The sequence below is a fragment of the Hypanus sabinus genome (genome assembly GCF_030144855.1).
Source record: "Hypanus sabinus isolate sHypSab1 chromosome 1 unlocalized genomic scaffold, sHypSab1.hap1 SUPER_1_unloc_3, whole genome shotgun sequence".
Classification (NCBI taxonomy): domain Eukaryota; kingdom Metazoa; phylum Chordata; class Chondrichthyes; order Myliobatiformes; family Dasyatidae; genus Hypanus; species Hypanus sabinus.
Window position 1 is genome coordinate 658,341 of NW_026778910.1, and position 19,874 is coordinate 678,214.

General features: G+C 46.1%; 1 protein-coding gene across 2 annotated transcripts in view; it reads right to left on the reverse strand.

The window, feature by feature from the left end:
• Positions 1-393: 393 nt before the first annotated feature.
• Positions 394-19,874, reverse strand: part of LOC132385399 (myelin-associated glycoprotein-like) — a 33,970-nt gene continuing 14,489 nt past the window's right edge. The window contains exons 4-9 of one of the 2 annotated variants that reach the window (XM_059957443.1): positions 11,064-11,345; positions 8,413-8,694; positions 4,207-4,500; positions 2,422-2,536; positions 2,076-2,183; positions 1,103-1,221 (exon numbers count right to left, since the gene is read on the reverse strand). In XM_059957443.1, the coding sequence (XP_059813426.1) occupies positions 2,093-2,183; positions 2,422-2,536; positions 4,207-4,500; positions 8,413-8,694; positions 11,064-11,345 (1,064 nt within the window). In that variant the 3' untranslated portion in view covers positions 1,103-1,221; positions 2,076-2,092. Of the gene's footprint in view, positions 1,222-2,075; positions 2,184-2,421; positions 2,537-4,206; positions 4,501-8,412; positions 8,695-11,063; positions 11,346-19,874 lie in introns of both variants that reach the window. The other variant, XM_059957442.1, reaches the window with a different exon arrangement.

Genomic DNA, 19,874 nt, shown 5'->3' on the forward strand with positions numbered 1-19,874 from the left:
CTGACTGAGTAGATCCTATCCACACTGAACAGGACACGTCTAACCCGGCCAGTTGCCGGGCAACAATCTGATCACAGAAGCTGTTCCACTAAAGTCACCTCCTCTCCAGACTTCACCACAGCTGGGATCCAAACACAGACAAAGGACCAAAGTCCCAGGGTGAGGTGGCATTCACTACCCTCGTCACCACAACCACAAAGTCACCTCCTCCCAGGGATGGGGATTAAATGCCATTTCAGCCTGTGAAGCTCACTTCCTCTGAGTGAATAATAAATGTTATTTTTTACAGTTTATGTCAGTGATATGAAGGAGAGCACAGAAGTTCTGGTTACTAATTTCACGATGACACTGTGATTGTAATTGGTATCTGGTGTATTATTGTACAAGGATACAGTGAAAAGCTTCGTTTACATGCCAGCCATTCAGATCATTCCATACATCAGAACATCAAGGTAGTATTAAAGAAAAAACAATTACAGAATGCAGAATAAATGCTACAGCTGCTGAGAAAGTGCAGTGCAAGCAGACAATAAAGTGAAGGGCCATGGAGAGGAACATTCGGAGATCTGTTCTTTGTACAAAAGGCCCATTCAGGAGAATCTGAAGGTGGATTAGAACTCACCCCATCAGTCTATAGAGAGATGAGTTGAGCTCCAAGCATCCTAGATATTCAACCCCATTCGGGACAGGGATGGCACCCGAGTGTTCCCCAAAACTGTCAGGTGACATGTGGCATTTGTCCAAAGTGATGCCAGGAAATGACCACCTACAACCAGAGAGAGTCTGACCTGCTACCCCTTACCTCAGTGATGGCCCCACATTCAATGACAATCCTGATGCTGTCCCCCCACCATCAACATCCTGGGGATCCCCAGAGTCCAGAAACTCAAGTGGACCATCCGCATAAACCTTCAGATACAGGAGCAGGTCGGAGACTGGGTACCTGCACAGAGTAACATCCTCAAACTCCTAATGAAATACAGCCAGTGGCGTGCCTCCTTCGTGATTGATTCAATGTGTTGGATCCAGAACAGATCCTCTGAGATGTTGATGCTCAGGAACTTGAAGCTGCTCAGCCTTTCCACCGCTGACCCCAGGATGAGGACTGGAGTGTGTTCTCCCGACTTCCCCTTCCTGAAGTTCACAGTCAGTTCCTTGGACTTGCTGAGGCTGAGTTCTGACATTTCTGATTGTTGTTCTGACATCACGGAGAGGGCCGCACTGTGAAATGGGAGACATACGATCACCTCTCAGGGTACAAAGGATTCTTTGCACCACTACACTCCCCTCACTTCCCCTCACACCCTCTCCACTCCCCGATCCCCCCTCTCTACTTCCTACTGTGTTACTTTCTCCCTCTCCTTCCCCACTCCAACAACACACCACTCCCTATGCACAGACCCTTCACTCTCTCTTCACACCTCCCTCTCTACTTTTAACCCCTTCTTCCCCCACCACTCAGACCCCTATTCCTTTCTCCCCATTCTTACATTCCTACCTCTCTTTCCCTCTCCCATCATATTCCGACACTCCATACCCACTCTGACAACTCTTCCCTCCTCTGACATCCCCTCCCCACTTGGATCACTATCCTCTCCCCACCACATGATGACAGACACCTTTAGACCCCAAATCCCTCCTCCTTGAATCACTCCCCCTTTCTCTCCTCACTCGGACCCCCTCATCGCTCAGTCCGGCATTGAGTGAAGGGACACCATCACTGGTGGGAGCACACTGAGCCCAGCAGGCCAGACCACTGCCACATAGAGTATTCCCTCTGCACCTGAGGCCGTTGGTTATTGATTCAGGTGTGGGGTCGAATTGGGTGTGGTCGATGTGGGGCTCAGTGGGGTGTTTGCTTCCCTCGCTCAGAGCCGGCTTTCTGGATTCACACTCACCCGTACCCTTGTGCAGGAAATGTATTTAGATTGGCCAGGGCAGGACTGACGGTGCACTGCTCTATCAGAGGGGCCGCACTGTTCAGGGGGCAGCACAGAGGGAGTGCCACACCGTCAGTGCTGAGGGAATACTGAACATCAGGAGCAGCTGTCTGTTTTCAAGGAGACAGTTCTTACCTGGATTATTGTGGAGTTTACACTGGTTCTTTCATCTCATTTCCTACTGCTGTAGGAGACCATTTCATACAAATCCTTTGGCCAGGCCGTTCTGCATTGTCTGTTGGACTAGGGACAGATTTGAGGACAACATTTAACTGGGACATGGTGCAATGAGAGATGCTGGGGTCCAGGTGAGGGGGTGTAGCTGTGGAGGGGATGACTTAGACGGGGAGGAGTGCAGGGGCTGGAGGAGATAACAGAGATGGGAGAGGTGTGTTGGGACCAGAGGGCGTTACAGAGAAAAGGAGAATTACATGTTCCGAAGGAGGTTTCAGAAACTTTTGGGAGGTTTCCCAATACTCACTTGTCAGTTTTCCAGTAGGATTTAACTAACCAAATCACAGCCACTGATGCAAGAAGAACGAGAACTCCTCTCACAGCCAATGAGATGATTGGAATCTTGCATGACTCTCCCTCAGCTGAGACACAAAGAACAAAGAGAATTATCGATATCAATCTCAGGCACGCTGTCGTCAGTACTCATTCCTCAGGTACTGGGTGGCAAACAGGATGTGATTACTGTGATGGTCACTGATGGCTACAGGAACTTTGATGGGGTGAGAAAGGATTGTGAAAGGCTCGATTCCACCAAGTCATCTCAGATACCCCACAGAATGTGTTTGTAAAGCAGGATGTTGGATGTTTGCCCCAACACAGATGGAGTTAACAATTATCCCTCAACCACTAATTAGTTCAATCCATCTTCACAGCAAGGTGGGCATCAACATATCTGAGGGAGGTCTGCATCGGTTGTGGGGCTATTTTTGGGGCAGAACTGAAGGAATGGCCCATTGTGGGAGAGCAAATACTGAGGTGTGTGGAAGGTGAAACCCGCAGAGGAAGAAGAGGTGGGAGAGAGCTGTGAATTTGATTGGTGAAAAAGATAAAGGGCTGGAGAAGGGGAACTCTGAAATAGACCATGGAAGAAAGGGAAGCGGGAGGTGAACTAACACTTGGAAGAAAATTTGTTTTCCAGCAAGACAATGACCCCAAGCATAAAGCCAAAGCTACACAATGGCTTAAAAATAACAAATGTAATTTCCGGGAGTTGCCAAGTCAGAGTCCAGACCTCAAGCCACTTGAGAGATTTTGGCTGGTCTAGAAAAGGGATGTTCAGTCACCATCCCAAGAAATCTGACAGAGCTTGAGATGTTTTGTAAAGTAGAATAGCAAAGAATTGCTGTGTCCAGTTGTGTAAAGCTGAAAGAAACCTTTCCACACAGACTCAAGGCTGTTATTGCTGCCAAAGGTGCATCTACTAAATACTGATTTGAAGAGGGTGAGTACTTATGCAATCAATTATTTTGTGTTTAATATTTGTAATTAATTTAGATCACTTTGTAGAGATCCATTTTCACTTTGACACGAAAGAGCCTTTTTTGTTGATCAATGTCAAAAAAGTGAAATTAAATCCACTGTGATTCAATATTGTAAAACAATAAAATATGAAAACTTCCAAGACGGGTGAATACATTTTACAGGCACTGTATATATATACTTCTTATTGTAATTTATAGATATTGTATTGTATATTGCCATGTAGTCTTGCTGCAGAACAACGTATTTGACAACGTGTGCCGGTGATATTGGACCTGATTCTGATTCTGATTCTAAAGTAATGTCCAGGACATTCGGCTTTTCATTGCCAACATTTTGTCGGAGAGAGAGATCCATGTGTTCCTTCCCAATTTTACTTGGGCTTTGTCCTCAGCACATTGAGGGAAATGGCTAAATCCTTGGATCAAGGCAGTGGGGTCCTGAAGGAGAGTGGAGAATGCGATTCCCATCTCACCGGCACATTTCACCATCTCAATGTGTTCCTCAGCTTGGTGTATGGTTGTCATCTGGTCCCAAGGGTATCAGGGCAGCCAGTCTGTACACAGCAAGATCCCCCAACCAGCAATGCGACAGAGACCATTATTGCCACAGGGACACTGGGATGAACTCCCTCTGACCATGTGATCTTCCCCATCCAGCTGGGAGCACGGCAGACTTTGCTCAGATGGAGATCCAGTGGAGGACAGAGGGAATTGCTGAGGGTAAGGCTGCACTCTGTTGAATGGAGAATATTCCTCAGAGATATCCTCACCTTTCATCCACAGGGACACCGCAAACATGACCTCTCCATGTTGGTTTCGGACAGTACAGAGGGCGGTCACATCCCCCTCTCCCTCGCCCACACCCAAGGTCAGCGAGCCAGTCACCAGCTGCCCGTCTGCCACCTGCCACGTCTGGAAACGACCGTGCGTCTGGTTCCCGCTGAGGTTGGCGAGGGGGAGGTGCCAGGTGAGCTCTCCGGGTGGGTTTGATCTGGCCGCACACACACATGTGATGACCTCGGGGGTCCGAGTGCATCCTGAGTCCCGAGAAATCTCAGGCTTATCTGGGAAGAAACAGGCAGGAGATGTTGGTAGCACTGATATATTGTAATGGTCCAGTGTTATTCTGCAGCATCAGCTCTCCTCTGTGGGACACCTCTTTCCATTCTCTGTAAACTGAGGCTGTCTCCATTTTGATGCGTTGGATCCCCCTCCTCCACATTCAGAGATGCTCTTCTGCATATCACTGCTGTAACGTGTGATTGATTGAGTTACTGTCGCCTTCCTGTCACATAGAACCAGTCTGGCTTTTCTCCTCTGACCTTTCCCATTAACAAACTGCTTTTGCCCACAAAACTGCCACTCACTGGGTTTTATTGTGTTTGTTTTTCACACCATCCTCTGTAAACTCTAAAGACTATTGTGCGTGTAAACTCCACACAATCAGCACTTTCTGCAAACATCAGGCTCTTGAACAGAAGTGGATAGTTATACCCATTTAAGTACTCTGTATATCGCTATTTCATGCTCGTTATTTATGAAGATTGATTTATATCTGCATTTGCACGGTTTGTTTACAGTTAACAGTTCCTGATCTTTACAATTTACAGTTACTGCTCTACAGATTTCTTAAGTCTGCCTGCAGAGAAGGAATCTCAGGGTTGTATGTGGTGACATGTATCCACTCTGATAATAAATCTTACTTTGAATTTCGTACTCAAACCACCTTGCCCAGCACCAACAATAATTCCATGGTTAAAGTCACTTTAAAACATAAAAACATAGAAAAGCTTCAGCACAACACAGATCCTTCAGCCCACAAGGTTGAGCCGAACACGTCCCTACCTTAGAAATTACTTGGCTTACCTATAGCCCTCTATTTTTCTAAGCTCCATGTACCTATCTAAAAGCCTCTTAAAAGACCCTATCATATCCTCCTCCACCACCGTTGCCGGCAGCCCATTCCACACACTTACCACTCTCTGACTAAAAAACTTACCCCTGACATCTCCTCTGTACCAACTCCCCAGCAACTTAAACCTGTGTCATCTTGTGGCAACCATTTCAGCCCTGGGAAAAAGTCTCCAACTATCCTCACAATCAATGCCTGGTATCATCTTGTACACCTCGATTAGGGCACCTCTCATCCTCCTTCACTCCAAGGAGAAAAGGCTGAGTTCACTCAAACTATTCTCGTAAGGCATGCTCCCCAATCCAGGCAACCTCCTTGTAAATCTCCTCTGCACCCTTTCTATGGCTTCCACGTTCTTCCTGTAGTGAGGCGACCAGAATTGAGCACAGTACTCTAAGTGGGGTCTGACCAGGGTCCTATATAGCTGCAACATTACCTCTTGGCTCTTAAATTCAATTCCACAATTGACGAAGGCCAATACACCATACGCCTTCTTAACCACAGAGTCAACAGCTGCTTTGAGTGTCCTATGGACTCGGACCCCAAGATCCCTCTGATCCTCCACACTGCCAAGACTCTTACCATTAATACTATCTTCTGCCATTACATTTGACCTGCCAAAATGAACCACCACACTTATCTGGGTTGAACTCCATCTGCCACTTCTCAGCCCAGTTCTGCATACAATCAATCCCGCTGTAAACTCTGACAGCCCTCCACACGATCCACAACATTCCCAACCTTTGTGTTAACAGCAAATTTACTAAACCATCCCTCCACATTCTCATCCATGTCATTTCTTAATATCTACATGCTCAAGCTTTTCAGTCAGCTGAAAGTCATCACTACAATCACTAAGATCCTTTTCCATAGTGAATACTGAAGTAAAGTATTCATTAAGTATCTCTGGTATTTCCTCTGGTTCCATACACACTTTCACACTTGACAGGTCCTATTCTTTCACATCTTATCCTCTTGCTCTTCACATACTTGTAGAATGCCTTGGGGTTTTCCTTAATCCCACCCACCAAGGCCTTCTCAAGGCCCCTTCTGGCTCTCCTAATTTCCTTCTTAAGCTCCTTCCTAGTAGCCTTATAATCTTCTAGATCTCTAACATTACCAAGCTCTGTGAACCTTTTGTAAGCTTTACTTTTCTTCTTGACCAGATTTATTACAGCCTTTTTATACCACAGTTCCTGTACCCTACCATTACTTCCCTGTCTCATTGAAATGTACCTATACAGAACTCTACACAAATATCCCCTGAATATTTGCCACATTTCTTCTGTACCTTTCCTTGAGAACATCTGTTTCCAATTTAAGCCACCAATTTTCTGCCTGATAGCCTCATAATTCCCCTTACTCCAATTAAACGCTTTGCTGACTTGTCTATTCCTATCTCTCTCCAATGTTATTGTAAAGGAGATAGAATTGTGATCACTATCTCCAAAATGCTCTCCCACTGAGAGATCTGACACCTGACCAGGTTCATTTCCCAATAACAAATCAAGTACAGCCTCTCCTCTTGTACACTTATCTACATGCTGTGTCAAGAAACCCTCCTGAACACATCTAACAAAATCCACTCCATCTAAACTCTTCGCTCTAGACAGATGCCAATCAACATTTGGGAAATAAAAATCTCCCATCATGGCAACTCTGTTATTGTTACACCTTTCCAGGATCTCTTTCCCTATCTGCTCCTCAATATCCCTGTTACTATTTTGTGGTCTATAAAAAACACCCAGTAAAGTTATTGACCCCTTCCTGTTCCTAACCTCCACCCACAGAGACTCCGTAGACACTCCCTCCATGGTGTCCACCTTTTCTGCAGCTGTGACACTAACTCTGATCAACAGTGCCACTCCCCACCTCTCTTGCTTCTCTTCCTGTCCTTTCTGAAACATCTAAAACCAGGCACTTGAAGTAACCAATTCTGTTCCTGAGCCATCCAAGTCTCTGTAATGGCCACGACATCGTGTCTCGACGGTCTAAGCTCATGCACTTTGTTCACAACACTCCTTGCATTAAAATAGACACACCTCAAGCCTTCGGTCAGAGCACGTCCCTTCTCTATCACCTGCCTATCCTCCCTCTCGCACTGTCTACAAGCTTTCTCTATTTGTGAGCTATCCTCCTCTTCCCCAGTCTCTTCAGTTTGCTACCCAACCCCCAACAATTCCAGTTTAAACTCTCACCAGTAGCCTTAGCAAACCTCCCCACCAGGGTATTGGACCCCTGGGGTTCAAGTGCAACCCGTCTTTTTTTGTACAGGTCACACCTGCCCCAAAAATGGCCCCAATGATTCAGAAATCAGAATCGCTGCCCTCTGCTCCAATCCCTCAGCCACATATTTATCCTCCACCTCATCCTATTCCTATTCTCACTGTTGTGTGGCACAGGCAATAATCCCGAGACTACTACCTTTGCAGTCCTGTTTCTCAACTTCCTTCCTAACTCCCTGTAGCCTTTTTTCAGGATCTCTTCCCCTTTTCTACCTATGTCATTGGTACCAATATGTACAACAACCTCTGACTGTTCTCCCTCCCACTGCAGGATACCTTGGACGTGATCTGAAACATCCTGGACCCTGGCATCTGGGAGGTAAACTACCATCTGAGTTTCTTTCCTGCATCCATAGAATCGCCTGTCTGACACCCTAACTATAGAGTCCCCTATCACTATTCCCTTCCTCTTCCATTTCCTACCTTTCTGAGACACAGGGCCAGGTTCTGTGCCAGAGACACAGCCATTGCTGCTTCCCCCAGGTAGGCTGTCCCCTCGCCCCCAAACAGTACTCAAACAGGAGTACTTATTCTCCTTTAGTCATATTCGTTCGCCATTCCAATATTTGTTCTGAACAACAACAGAATCTCTTAACCAGGTCTACATGTTTTTATGCATTGAATTGCTGACACATGATTCACTGATTTGATATTTGCATTAACGAGGAGGTGTACAGGTACTTAATAAAGTGGCCACTGAGTGTGTATTGTGTATCGAATGATAAATAGTCCACTGACTTTGCATTTGTACTTAGAGAAGTAGCAATGCATCCACTTACACTCCACAGTGAGGGTGATGGCCCTCTCCGCTGTACCGTGTTCATTCTCCGCCACACACTGATAGACTCCAGCCTGCTGGGGGGTCACCTGAGGAAACTCCAGCCACAGTTCATTGCTGGAACTTGTTGTGTTCAGTGTGACACCGAGATGTCTCCATTTTAGATTAGACACTGGGAAACTCTGGACGGAGCAGAGGATCGATGTAGGAATCCCTTCCTTCATATTCACCCAGGAATTGTTCACGTTGTTGGTAGAAGTGATTGAGAGATTCTGTGGGGCATCTAATACAGACAAATAAAGAGTTAATTATGAGAACACATGGTGTACAACAGGATTCCACGTGTCGACCACCTGAATGATTTCTACAATCAATTCCATTCCACCTTTGCAATGTATTCCAATGTACACAGAATGTGGAGAAGTACAGCTCAGGAACAGCCCCTGCGGCTCATGATGTTATGGTGAGCTCATTATTCTAGAAACAAAATCCCTAACTAAGCTAACCTATTCTGTCTACAACATCTCCATTTCCCTCCATTCCCTGCACATTCCTATGCCCATCTTCGTGCCTTTGAAACACCTCTAACTTCACCACCACTCCTGACAGAACATTGCAGGCTCCCTCAGCTCGTTGTATAGAAAGGAAACTTGTCCTGTGAATCTTCTTTTCATTTACGTCTTCTCACCTTTGATGCATGGCCTCCAATACTGAACATTACAACCCCAGGTAAAAGATACCGACCGTCTATTTTTGCCCTGATATCTCTACCCAGTCTCTGGAGAAAACAATTTGTATGTCCAACCTTTCCTTATCTCACCTGCTCTGTCATCCAGACAGCATCCTCTTCTTCACCCTCTCCAAAGCCTCTACACCGTTCCTATAATGCGGTGAACAGAACTGAATGCAATACTTCACATGGGGTCTAACCAAAACTTACTTCAGCTCTAACGTAACTTCATAACTCTGGAACTCATAAAGGAAAACATGCCTTACACCTTCTTTCTCACCCTATCAAACTGTTGGGAGCTATGAACACACATCTCCAAATTTTTCTGATCATAGACCTTGTTAAGGGTCCTGCCATTAACTGTTCCTGTCCCTTTACACCTGATCTTCCAAACTGAAACAATGCACACGTGCTGCAATTAATCTGCATCTGCCACTTCTCTGCCCCAATCTGCATCTGATCTGTGTCCCACCTAATCTTTTGGCAACCTTATTCTCTATTCACAACAATACCAACTTAAGATATTTTAATTTAAGAACTGGCAAATTAAAAGGACCCATGAACTGTGATGCTGGGCCTATGGACAACCAGGAGGATCTTTCCTAATCCTCACAACTTCTTCACTCTGTTGGAAGCTTCAAACAATGGCTCATCATAACCTCGGCCATTTCGGAGTAGATGTGGGACACCGGAGATGTGGGTGGTGTGAGGGAGGTTGGGTCTGTGGGATATCAGTGTCAGTTCATTCTTCCTGTTGGTCAGCCTTGCTCACCCCTGTGTTAGGTAAAGTGGGGAGTGATGGGTTACATGGGGAAGTGCTGAAGGTCTCTAGAGAGGGCAGAGCAACTCACCAGGGTTCCGTGTCTGGTGTTTGTGGCACTTGATATTCCATGAACATCTGAACTGAACCCAGAAGATCAGACAGAGCGAGAGCAGGCAACGCAGGTGGGATCAACCTGTCCCACGGTAAGGGCCAAGGTGTGTGTGTGTGTGTGTATACAATTCTCTCTCTCCAGGTAAAAGTGTGGGACTGTGTTTGTGTGTTCATGTCTACAAACATGTATGTTTGAACCACGTCAGGGCACACTTACATTGAAATGTAAATCCATGTTTCTGTGCCTTTTTAACATCTATACGTGGTCTGACAACAACTTATTTCCACGGTCACAGGTTCTTGAACCCACCCACATTGTTTTATTTATTTTGTTGATTAAATGTATGTTAATCTGAGATTATGTTAATTCATGTTCACCGTGTCTGTATTGAAACTCTGCAGTTTCTGTGAGAAGCTCGTTTTCACGGCATTGATAACCCGTGATGGGCCATGATAATAAACAAACTAATATGTATGTCTCTCCCGCACATGCGTGTTTGGGACAAGTTGTGTATCATGTATGGTCACATGTTGATGTGTGTGTCATCACGTGTTTGTGTGCCTTGTATAGCTGTGGCTTCACTGAGGGAATGAGACGGAGGGAGGAGTGAGAGAGAGGGGAGTAAGGGAGTGTGCTGGAGGAGGGGATGGAATGATGCGTGTGCAATATTTGAGGGTCGATGGGGAAATGGTTAATGCAGGGGGAGTGAATGAAACTGAGAACAAAGAGAGAGGTGAGGGGAAACGTGTCAGCATAAATCTGTGTCTAATAACACGTCCACATCTTGGAGGCACATCTATAAATAGAGTGTGTACTTGCACGTGTTGTATATCTGTGCGCTTCTGCAGTAGTAATCACATGTGGGTATGCATCACATTTCCTTGTGTGATCACACATGTGTGGAGCTGGTGTAAATGGTCCCATGATTAGGCTAGGATTAAGCTAGGGGATTGTGGGGTGGTGTGGCTCGAAGGCCTGGAAGCATGTATCTCAATAAATAGATAAATAGATTTAGAGAGAACTGTTGGGCGATGTCCACACACTCACATTCCACAGTGAGGGTCACTGCCCTCTCCGCTGTCCCGTGTTTATTCTTTGCCACACACTGATAGTCTCCGGCCTGCTGGGGTGTCACTTGTGGAAACACCAGCCACAGTTCATTGTTGGAACTTGTTGTGTTCAGTGTGACACCGAGATGTCTCCACGTTAGATTAGACACTGGGAAACTCTGGACGGAGCAGAGGATCGATGTAGGAATCCCTTCCTTCATATTCACCCAGGAATTGTTCACACTGTTGGTAGAAGTGATTGAGAAATCCTGTGGGGCGTCTAAAGGCAAACAGATGGTTAACAGTGCAACAGTTTCAAAACAATAAAAGATCATAAATCAGTGTTAAAAAGTGAGCGGGGCCTGTCGGGACGTCTGCGGAGCAAGAGATCACGGAGTGAGTTGGAGGCAGGTCTCTGTGGGTTTGTGCGTTTGAGGAGTGTTTGATGGCTCTGGGCCGATACTCACTGGAGTTTACAAGAATGAGGGGAATCTCACTGAAACTTAGTGAATATTGAAAGCCTAATATTAAAAGGTGTGACATTGTGGGCATCACCGAGTCAAGGCTAAATGATGGATGTGATTAGGAGCCAAATGTCCAAGGATACACAGTGTGTCGGAAAGATTGGAAAGTAGGTAAAGGGGGTGGCGTGGCCCTGATGGTAAGCAACAATATCAAATCACTAGAAAGAAGGGACATAGGATCAGAAAAGGTAGAATCCTTATGGGTGGAGTTAATAAATGGCAAGGGCAAAAAGACACTAATAGTATTTGTATACAGGCCTCCAAACAGCTGGAAATAGAAAAAGCATGTCAGAAGGAAAATGTCAAGTTAAATATGGGGGATTTTAATATGAAAGTGGATTGGGAAAGTCAGGAAGGTACTGGGTCTCAGGGGAGGGAGTTTGTAGAATACCTACGGGATGGCTTTTTGGAGCAGTTTGTACATAAGCCCACCAGTGGATCGGCTGTTTTGTATTGAGTGCAGTGTAATGAACCTGAGGCAATTGGGGAGCTAGAGGTAATGGAACCCTTGGAAGTAGTGATCATAGTATCATTGAGTTCAGTTTCAAATTTGAAAAGGAGAAGCTGGTATCAGGTGTATCGATATTTCAGTGGAACAAAGGCAATTACAGTGGTATGAGAGAGGAACTGGCCCAAGTTGATTGGAAAAGTAAGCTAGATGGAGGGACGGTAGAGCAGAATTGCATGAAATCCCTACAAGAAATAAGGAAAGTGCAGGAAAAATATATTCAAAAAAGAAAGAAAATCATGAATGGAAAAATGGCACAAATGTGGCTAACGAGAGAGGTTAAGGCTAAAATAAAAGCAAAAGAGATGGCGTACTAGAAATCAAAAATTAGTGGGAAAACTGAGGACTGGATGACTTTTAAAAACTTACAGAAGGAAACTAAGAAAGTCATTAGGAAAGAATAGATGAATTATGAAAGCAAGTTGGCAATCAACATAAAAAAGGATACTAAATTTTTTAAAATACATGAAAAGCGGAAGAGTGACACAGGTAGATTTGGGACCGATTAAAAATGATGCCGGAGAAATTATAATGGGTAACAAAGAGATGGCAGAGGAACTAAATGAGTATTTTACATCAGTTTTCACAGTGGAGGACAATAGCAACATACCTGATAGCCAGATGTCAGGGAATAGAATTAGGTACAGTCAAGGTTACTAGAGAGAAAGTACTTGGGCCCTGGACTGGATGAGGTGCACCCACGGGTTCTGAAGGAGGTGGCTTTGGAGATCGTGGAGGCATTGGAAATGATCTTCCAGGGATCAATAGACTCTGGCATGGTTCCAGAGGATTGGAAGTTCACAAATGTAGTTCCGCTGTTTAAGATAGGAGGGAGGCAGCAAAAAGAAAATTACAGACCTATTAGCCTGACATCAGTAGTTGGAAAGTTATTGGAGTTATTCCTCAAGGACGAGGTTATGAAATACCTCGAGGTGCATGACAAGATAGGCCCAAGCCAGCATGGTTTCATGAAGGGAAGATCCTGCCTCACCAACCTACTGGAATTTTTTGAGGTAATCTCAAGTAAGATTGACAAGGGAGAGGCTGTGGATGTTGTGTATCTGGATTTTCAAAAGGCCTTCGATAAGGTGCCGCATAAGAGGCTGCTTAATAAAATGAGAGCCCATGGAATTATAGGAAAGATATTGGAATGGTTGGAGTATTGGCTGAGAAGCAGAAAGCAAAGGGTGGGAACAAAGGGATCCTATTCTGGTTGGTTGCCGGTTACTAGTGGTGTTCCGCAGGGGTCGGTGTTGGGGCCGCTTCCTTTTACAGTGTATATCGATGATTTACATTATGGATTAACTGGTTTGCGGATGAAAAGGGGGTTTCTTCTTTTTTCTTTGTTACTGTGTATGTAATCAAAAGGGGTTTTTTTTGTTTTGTTAACTAGCAGGAATGCTTCTTTCTTGCGAGAGAGTGCTGGAAGCTTGTTGGGAAAGGGTTTCTTTGTTTTGTTAAAAGCAGGAATGTTTCTTTGTTGTGAGAGAGTGCTGGAAGCTTGTTTGGGTTAAAATTGACTGATAACGAGAATTGTATTCCTTAGTAAACCAAATGGGGATTAATGTTCTTTCTTCTGACTCTGTAAGCTTTTGTTGACGGGCTTTTGGGCAGATCGGCGTGAGGGGGTTGAGAGAGAGGACACAATGCTGTAAGCTGGGCGAGGATCGGACCCCAAGCGGGGGTCCGAGGCCAAGAGGTACTCCAAGGATGGGGGGATGAAGCTAGATGTGCTTGGTTGACCACTCGGACGGTCCAGAGCTGCGAGTCGAGGAGTTCTGAGGGGATCGAATGGTGGCCGGAAGACTTCAGTAATTGAGCTCCAACAGTTGTGCACGAAGTGGTTTGGACTTTGATAGGTTTGGCGCCTTTTCTTTATTTTTTTCATATATACTGTATCGTTATTAATCACTTAGTTATAGTAACCTTTATAAATTGTACTCATTTAATCGCATATGGTGTCCTGTCTGTTTTTGGGCAAGGCGGGGACATCACACAGCATCCACACCAGCTGATTACCCAGTTTGATGGGGCCGAAGGCTGCTCCCCCGAGACGAGAACGAGCTGAGCGAGCCTGAGGTGACCCAGGAGGTTACAATGAATTAACTGTTTTGCAGATGACACCAAGATAGGTGCAGGAGCAGGAAGTTTTGAAGAAATGGAAAGGTTGCAGAGAGACTTGGTCAGTTTAGGAGAGTTGGCAAAGAAATGGCAGATGAGAACAATGTTGAGAAATGTACAGTTGTACGTTTTGGAAGAAGAAATAATCGGGCAGATTATTATTTAGATGGGGAGAAAAATCAAAAGTGCAAAGGGACTTGGGGGTCCTCATGCAGGATAGGCTAAATGTTAACCACCAGGTTGGATCCGCAGTAAGGAAAGTGAATGCTATGTTGGCATTCATTTCAAGAGGAATAGTGTATAAGAGTAAGGAAGTGTTGAGGCTCTATGGGGCACTGGTGAGACCTCAGTTGGATACTGTGTGCAGTTTTGGGCCCCCATCTTAGAGGTGATGTACTGATGTTGGAGAGAGTTCAGAGAAGATTTACGAGGATGATTCCTGGAATGCAGGGGATAACATATGAGGAGCGTTTGTTGGCTCTTGGACTATATTCGTTAGAGTATAGAAGAATGAGAAGGGATCTCATAGAAACAATTTGAATGTTGAAAGGGTTGGACAGAATAGATGTGGAAAGGCGGTTTCCCTTGGTGGATGAGTACAGGACAAGAGGCCACAGTCTTAGAATTAGAGGGTACCCATTTAAAACAGAGATGAGGAGAAATTTTTTTAGCCAGAGGGTCATGGATTTTTGGAATTCATTGCCACATACAGATGTGGAGGCCCAATCATTTAGGGTGTTTAAGGAGGAAATTGATGGGTATCTAAGTAGTCAGGGTATCAAGGGATATGGGGGAAAAGCTGGAAATTGGAACTAGATGGGAGAATAGTTTAACCCATGGTGGAGTGGCGGAGCAGACTCGATGGGCAGAATGGCCTACTTCTGCTCCTTTGTCTTGTGATCTTGTGAAGCGTTGTCCAGCTTGAAGGACAGAAACAGGGGATAGTGTGGTATCAGAGAGACAATGCTGAGGGAGTGATGTGGGCAAAGATACGGTGCCGAGCATCATCAGTGGATTGTTGTCACACAGAGGGAGCGCCGCTCTGTCACAGGGACGATACTGAGATAGGGTCACACTGTGGGAAGGGCAGTACTGATGGAGGCTCACACTGTGGGAGGGACAGTACTGATGGAGGCTCACACTGTGGGAGGGGCGATACTGGGGAAAAGTCACACTGTAGGAGGTGAAATACTGAGGAAGAGTTACACTGTTGGAGGAGTTAACTGAGGAAGTATAATACTGTGGGAGGGGCAATACTGAGGAAGAGTTACACAGTGGGAGGGGCAATATTGAGGAAGAATCACACTGTAGGGGGGCAATACTGAGGAAGATTTGCAGGGTGGGGGGTTAATACTGAGGAAGATCACATTGAGGAAGAATCACACTGTGGGAGGGGCAATACTGAGGAAGATTTGCAGGGTGGGAGGGGAGATACTGAGGAAGATTTGCAGGGTGGGAGGGGAGATACTGAGGAAGATTTGCAGGGTGGGAGGGGAGATACTGAGGAAGATTTGCACGGTGGGGTGTGATACTGAGGAAGAGTCACATTAAGGAAGAATCACACTGTGGGAGGGGCGATACTGAGGAAGATTTGCACAGTGGGAGGGGAGATACTCAGGGTCACACTGTAGAACTCTCTCCTGAAGTTGAAAGCAAGGGCAAAACCTAGCCTCTGCGTTCCAGTTACGGTCGGGAAAGGGGAGGTGGTGCCGGAGGCTGTGGACACATCCGAAATGGATGTCGATGTACCTCTGCACATTTGTGGTCTGAGGGAGACCAGGGGTCACACAAAGGGCTGGATTTACCCTCCGGATAAGCCCAGATGATCAGAGTATGTCTCCCCAGAGCTGGAGGATACTCCTACCGTACAGGAGCCCGCAGCCACAGCGGCATCTGCTGAACGTGCGTCCTCTGGGCTGGTGAGCGGCGCGATAGCACTGGGGGCTGGTGGGGAACAAGCCCTGCCCCATGGTCGGGAGGAGAAGGGTGATGCTTTGGTAAAGCTGCAGTATCTGGAGGACGATGCTGACGGCCGCTACTGAGATTATTTCAGATGGCCCGGTAGGTTCAGAGCCCAGCGGCCCTCAGCATCGGTCATTCCTGCGGCCCCGTCCGCGGCGGGAGCCCCGCACAGCGAGGAGGTTTATGGCAGGTCAGAGATGCTCATTTAAAAGGAGAGTTAGCGGGCATTCTGTATCATTCCGGCGCCCCAATCAGCGCCAGGAGCAGCGCAGAGAGGTGTAAATAAAAGTAGAGAAGGGCCAAGCGGAGCGGCCATTGTTGAGAGTGGGCCATTGTTGAGAGTGCGAGTGACAGGCTTTGGCTCAAAGGAGGCTTCAGCTCAGAAGAGGCTTTGGCTCTGGGTAAGTTTCTGTTAAGTTTCCCCTTTCTCTTGCTGTGTCAGGGGTAATTAATGTAGATTAAATGGCCGGTGTGCAGTCTTCGTGCTGGATGTTGAAGTTATGGGAGACCCACGGTCTCCCAGGGAATTACATCTGCATGAAGACCATGTTGGGGATCTGGAGGAGCAGCTGGGGATGACCTTTGGCTTCTATGGGAGAGTGAGGAGATCATCAATGAGAGTTACAGGGAACTGGTCACCCCGAGGTTGCAGGAGGACGGGGTAGTTGGGTGACTGTCAGGAGACATGGACATGTGAAAAGTCAGTCAGTGCAGAGCATCCCTGTGGCCGTTCCTCTCAATAATAAGTAAACCGTTTTGGATACTGTTGTGGGGGGTGACCTCCCAGAGGAATTACATGGAGAGCAGGTGTACTGGCACTGAGAATGGGTCCATGGTGCAGAAGGGAAAGAGGGAGTAGAGGGGAGTGTAGTATAGGGGAATCAATAGTCAGGGGAACAGACAGGAGATTCTGTGGATGTGAACAGGACACCTGGATGGTTTGTTGTCTCCCAGGTGCCAGGGTCAGGGACATCTCGGTTCACATCCACAGAATTTTGGAGGAGGGAGAGCAGCCAGATATCTTGGTACATATTGGTACCAATGACATAGGAAGGAAAAGCAAAGAGGTCCTGAAGAGAGGATTTAGAGAGTGAGGCAAAAAGCTGAGAAGCTGGCCATCCAGGGTAGTAATTTCCGGAATGGACCTGTGCCACGTGCCGGTGAGGGTAAAACAGGATGATTTGGCAGCTAGATGCACGGTTGAGAAGTTGATGCAGGGGGCAGGGCTTCAGGTTCTTGGATCATTGGTCTGGGGGAGGTACGACCTGTGGAAAAGAAACCCGAGGGGGAATAACATTCCTGCAGGCAGGTTTGTTATAAGTGTTGCAGAGGGTTTAAACTAATTTGGCAGGGGGATGGGGACCAGAGGGAAGGGAGCCTGGATAGGACGGATGGCAAAAAAGCAAAGAAAGCATGCAGTCAGACCGCCAAGGAGGATAGGCAGATGAGAGGACAAAACTGCAGCCAGCAGAGTGAGTATCAGTGAATTAGGGATGCAGAGTCAAAAACGTAACAAATATGGTACTCAAAGTGTGATATCTCAATGGATGGAGTATAAAAAATAAGGTGGATGATCTTTTCGCACTTTTACAGATTGTCGGGCATGATGGTGTGGCCATCAGTGAATCGTGGCTGATGGATGGTTGTAGTTGGGAGCTGAATGTCCAAGGTTACATATAGTATTGGTGGGATAGGAAGGTAGGCGGAGGGGATGGTGTGACTCTGCTGGTAAAGTACAGCATCAAATTATTAGAAAGATGTGACATTGGATCAGAAGATGGAGAATCCTTGTGGGTTGAGCAGAGAAACTGTAAGGGTAAAAGGACCCTGATGACAGTTGCATTCAGGCCTCCAAACAGTAGCTGGGATGTGGATGACAGATTACAATGGGAAATAGAAACGGTGTGTCAAAAGGGAAACGTTATGATAGACATGGGAGATTTTACAAGCAGGTAGATTGGGAAAATAAGGTTCATGATAGATCCCAAGATACTGAATGTGAACGCCTACAAGATGGCTTTTTAAAACAGTTTGTCATTGAGCTTACAAGGAGATTAGCTATACTGGATTGGGTGTTATGTAAATTAGGCGATTTGGAAGCTGAAAGTAAAGGATTGAGATTTGATAAGAAGAAAGTAAAGTCTGACAGAGCAGTATTTCAGTAAAGGAAATTACAGTGGTGTGAGAGAGGAGTTGGCCAAAGTAAATTGGAAGGAGATGCTGGCACACCTGACAGCAGAGCAGCAATGGCTTGAGTTTCTGGGAAAATGAGGAAGGTGCAGGATCGGTGTATTCCAAAATCAAAGAAATACACAAATGGCAAAATAGTACGATCACGGCTGAGAAGGTCAAACCTAATATAAAAGCTAAAGAGAGGGCATACAACAAAGCTAAAATTAGCAGGATGATATAGGTTTTGGTAGCTTGTAAAAAAAAGTTACAGAAAGCAACTAAAATAATCAATATGGGAAAATATGAAATATGAGAGCAAGCTAGCAAACAATATCAAAGGGATAGAAAAAGCATTTTCAATATATAAAGAGAAAAACAGAGATGAACTTTGATATAAGACCATTAGAAAATGAGGCAGAAGAAATAATAACGAGACAAGGAGATGGCAGATGAACTAAATGAGTATTTTGCATCAGTCTTTACTATGGAAGACATGAGCAGTGTGGCAGGTGTTGACGGGTGTGAGGGAAGGGAAGTGAATACAGTTACTGTTACAAGGGAGAAGGTGCTCAAAAAGATGAAGTTACACAAGTCACCCAGACCGGATGAACTGCACCCTCAGGTTCTGAAAGAGGTAGCAGTAGAGATTGTGGAGGCATTAGTTATGATCTTTCAAGAACCATTGGACTTTGGCATAAGACCATAAGGCAAAGGAGGAGAATTTAGCCATTCAGCCCATCGAGTCTGTTCCACCATTCCATCATGGCTGATCCCAGGTCCCACTCACCTCCATACACCTGCCTTCTCACTATATCCTTTGATGCCTGACCGATCAGGAAATGATCAACTTCCACCTTAAATATATGCACAGACCTAGGCTCCACCGCAGCCTGTGGGAGAGTATTCCCAGGTTTACTACTCTGTTTCCCAGCCTGTGGGAGAGCATCCCCAGGTTTACTACTCTGTTTCCCAGCCTGTGGGAGAGCATCCCCAGGTTTACTACTCTGTTTCCCAGCCTGTGGGAGAGCATTCCCAGGTTTACTACTCTGTTTCCCAGCCTGTGGGAGAGCATTCCCAGGTTTACTACTCTGTTTCCCAGCCTGTGGGAGAGCATTCCCAGGTTTACTACTCTGTTTCACAGCCTGTGGGAGAGCATTCCCAGGTTTACTACTCTGTTTCCCAGCCTGTGGGAGAGCATTCCCAGGTTTACTACTCTGTTTCACAGCCTGTGGGAGAGCATTCCCAGGTTTACTACTCTGTTTCCCAGCCTGTGGGAGAGCATTCCCAGATTTACTACTCTGTTTCCCAGCCTGTGGGAGAGCATTCCCAGGTTTACTACTCTGTTTCCCAGCCTGTGGGAGAGCATTCCCAGGTTTACTACTCTGTTTCCCAGCCTGTGGGAGAGCATTCCCAGGTTTACTACTCTGTTTCACAGCCTGTGGGAGAGCATTCCCAGGTTTACTACTCTGTTTCCCAGCCTGTGGGAGAGCATTCCCAGGTTTACTACTCTGTTTCCCAGCCT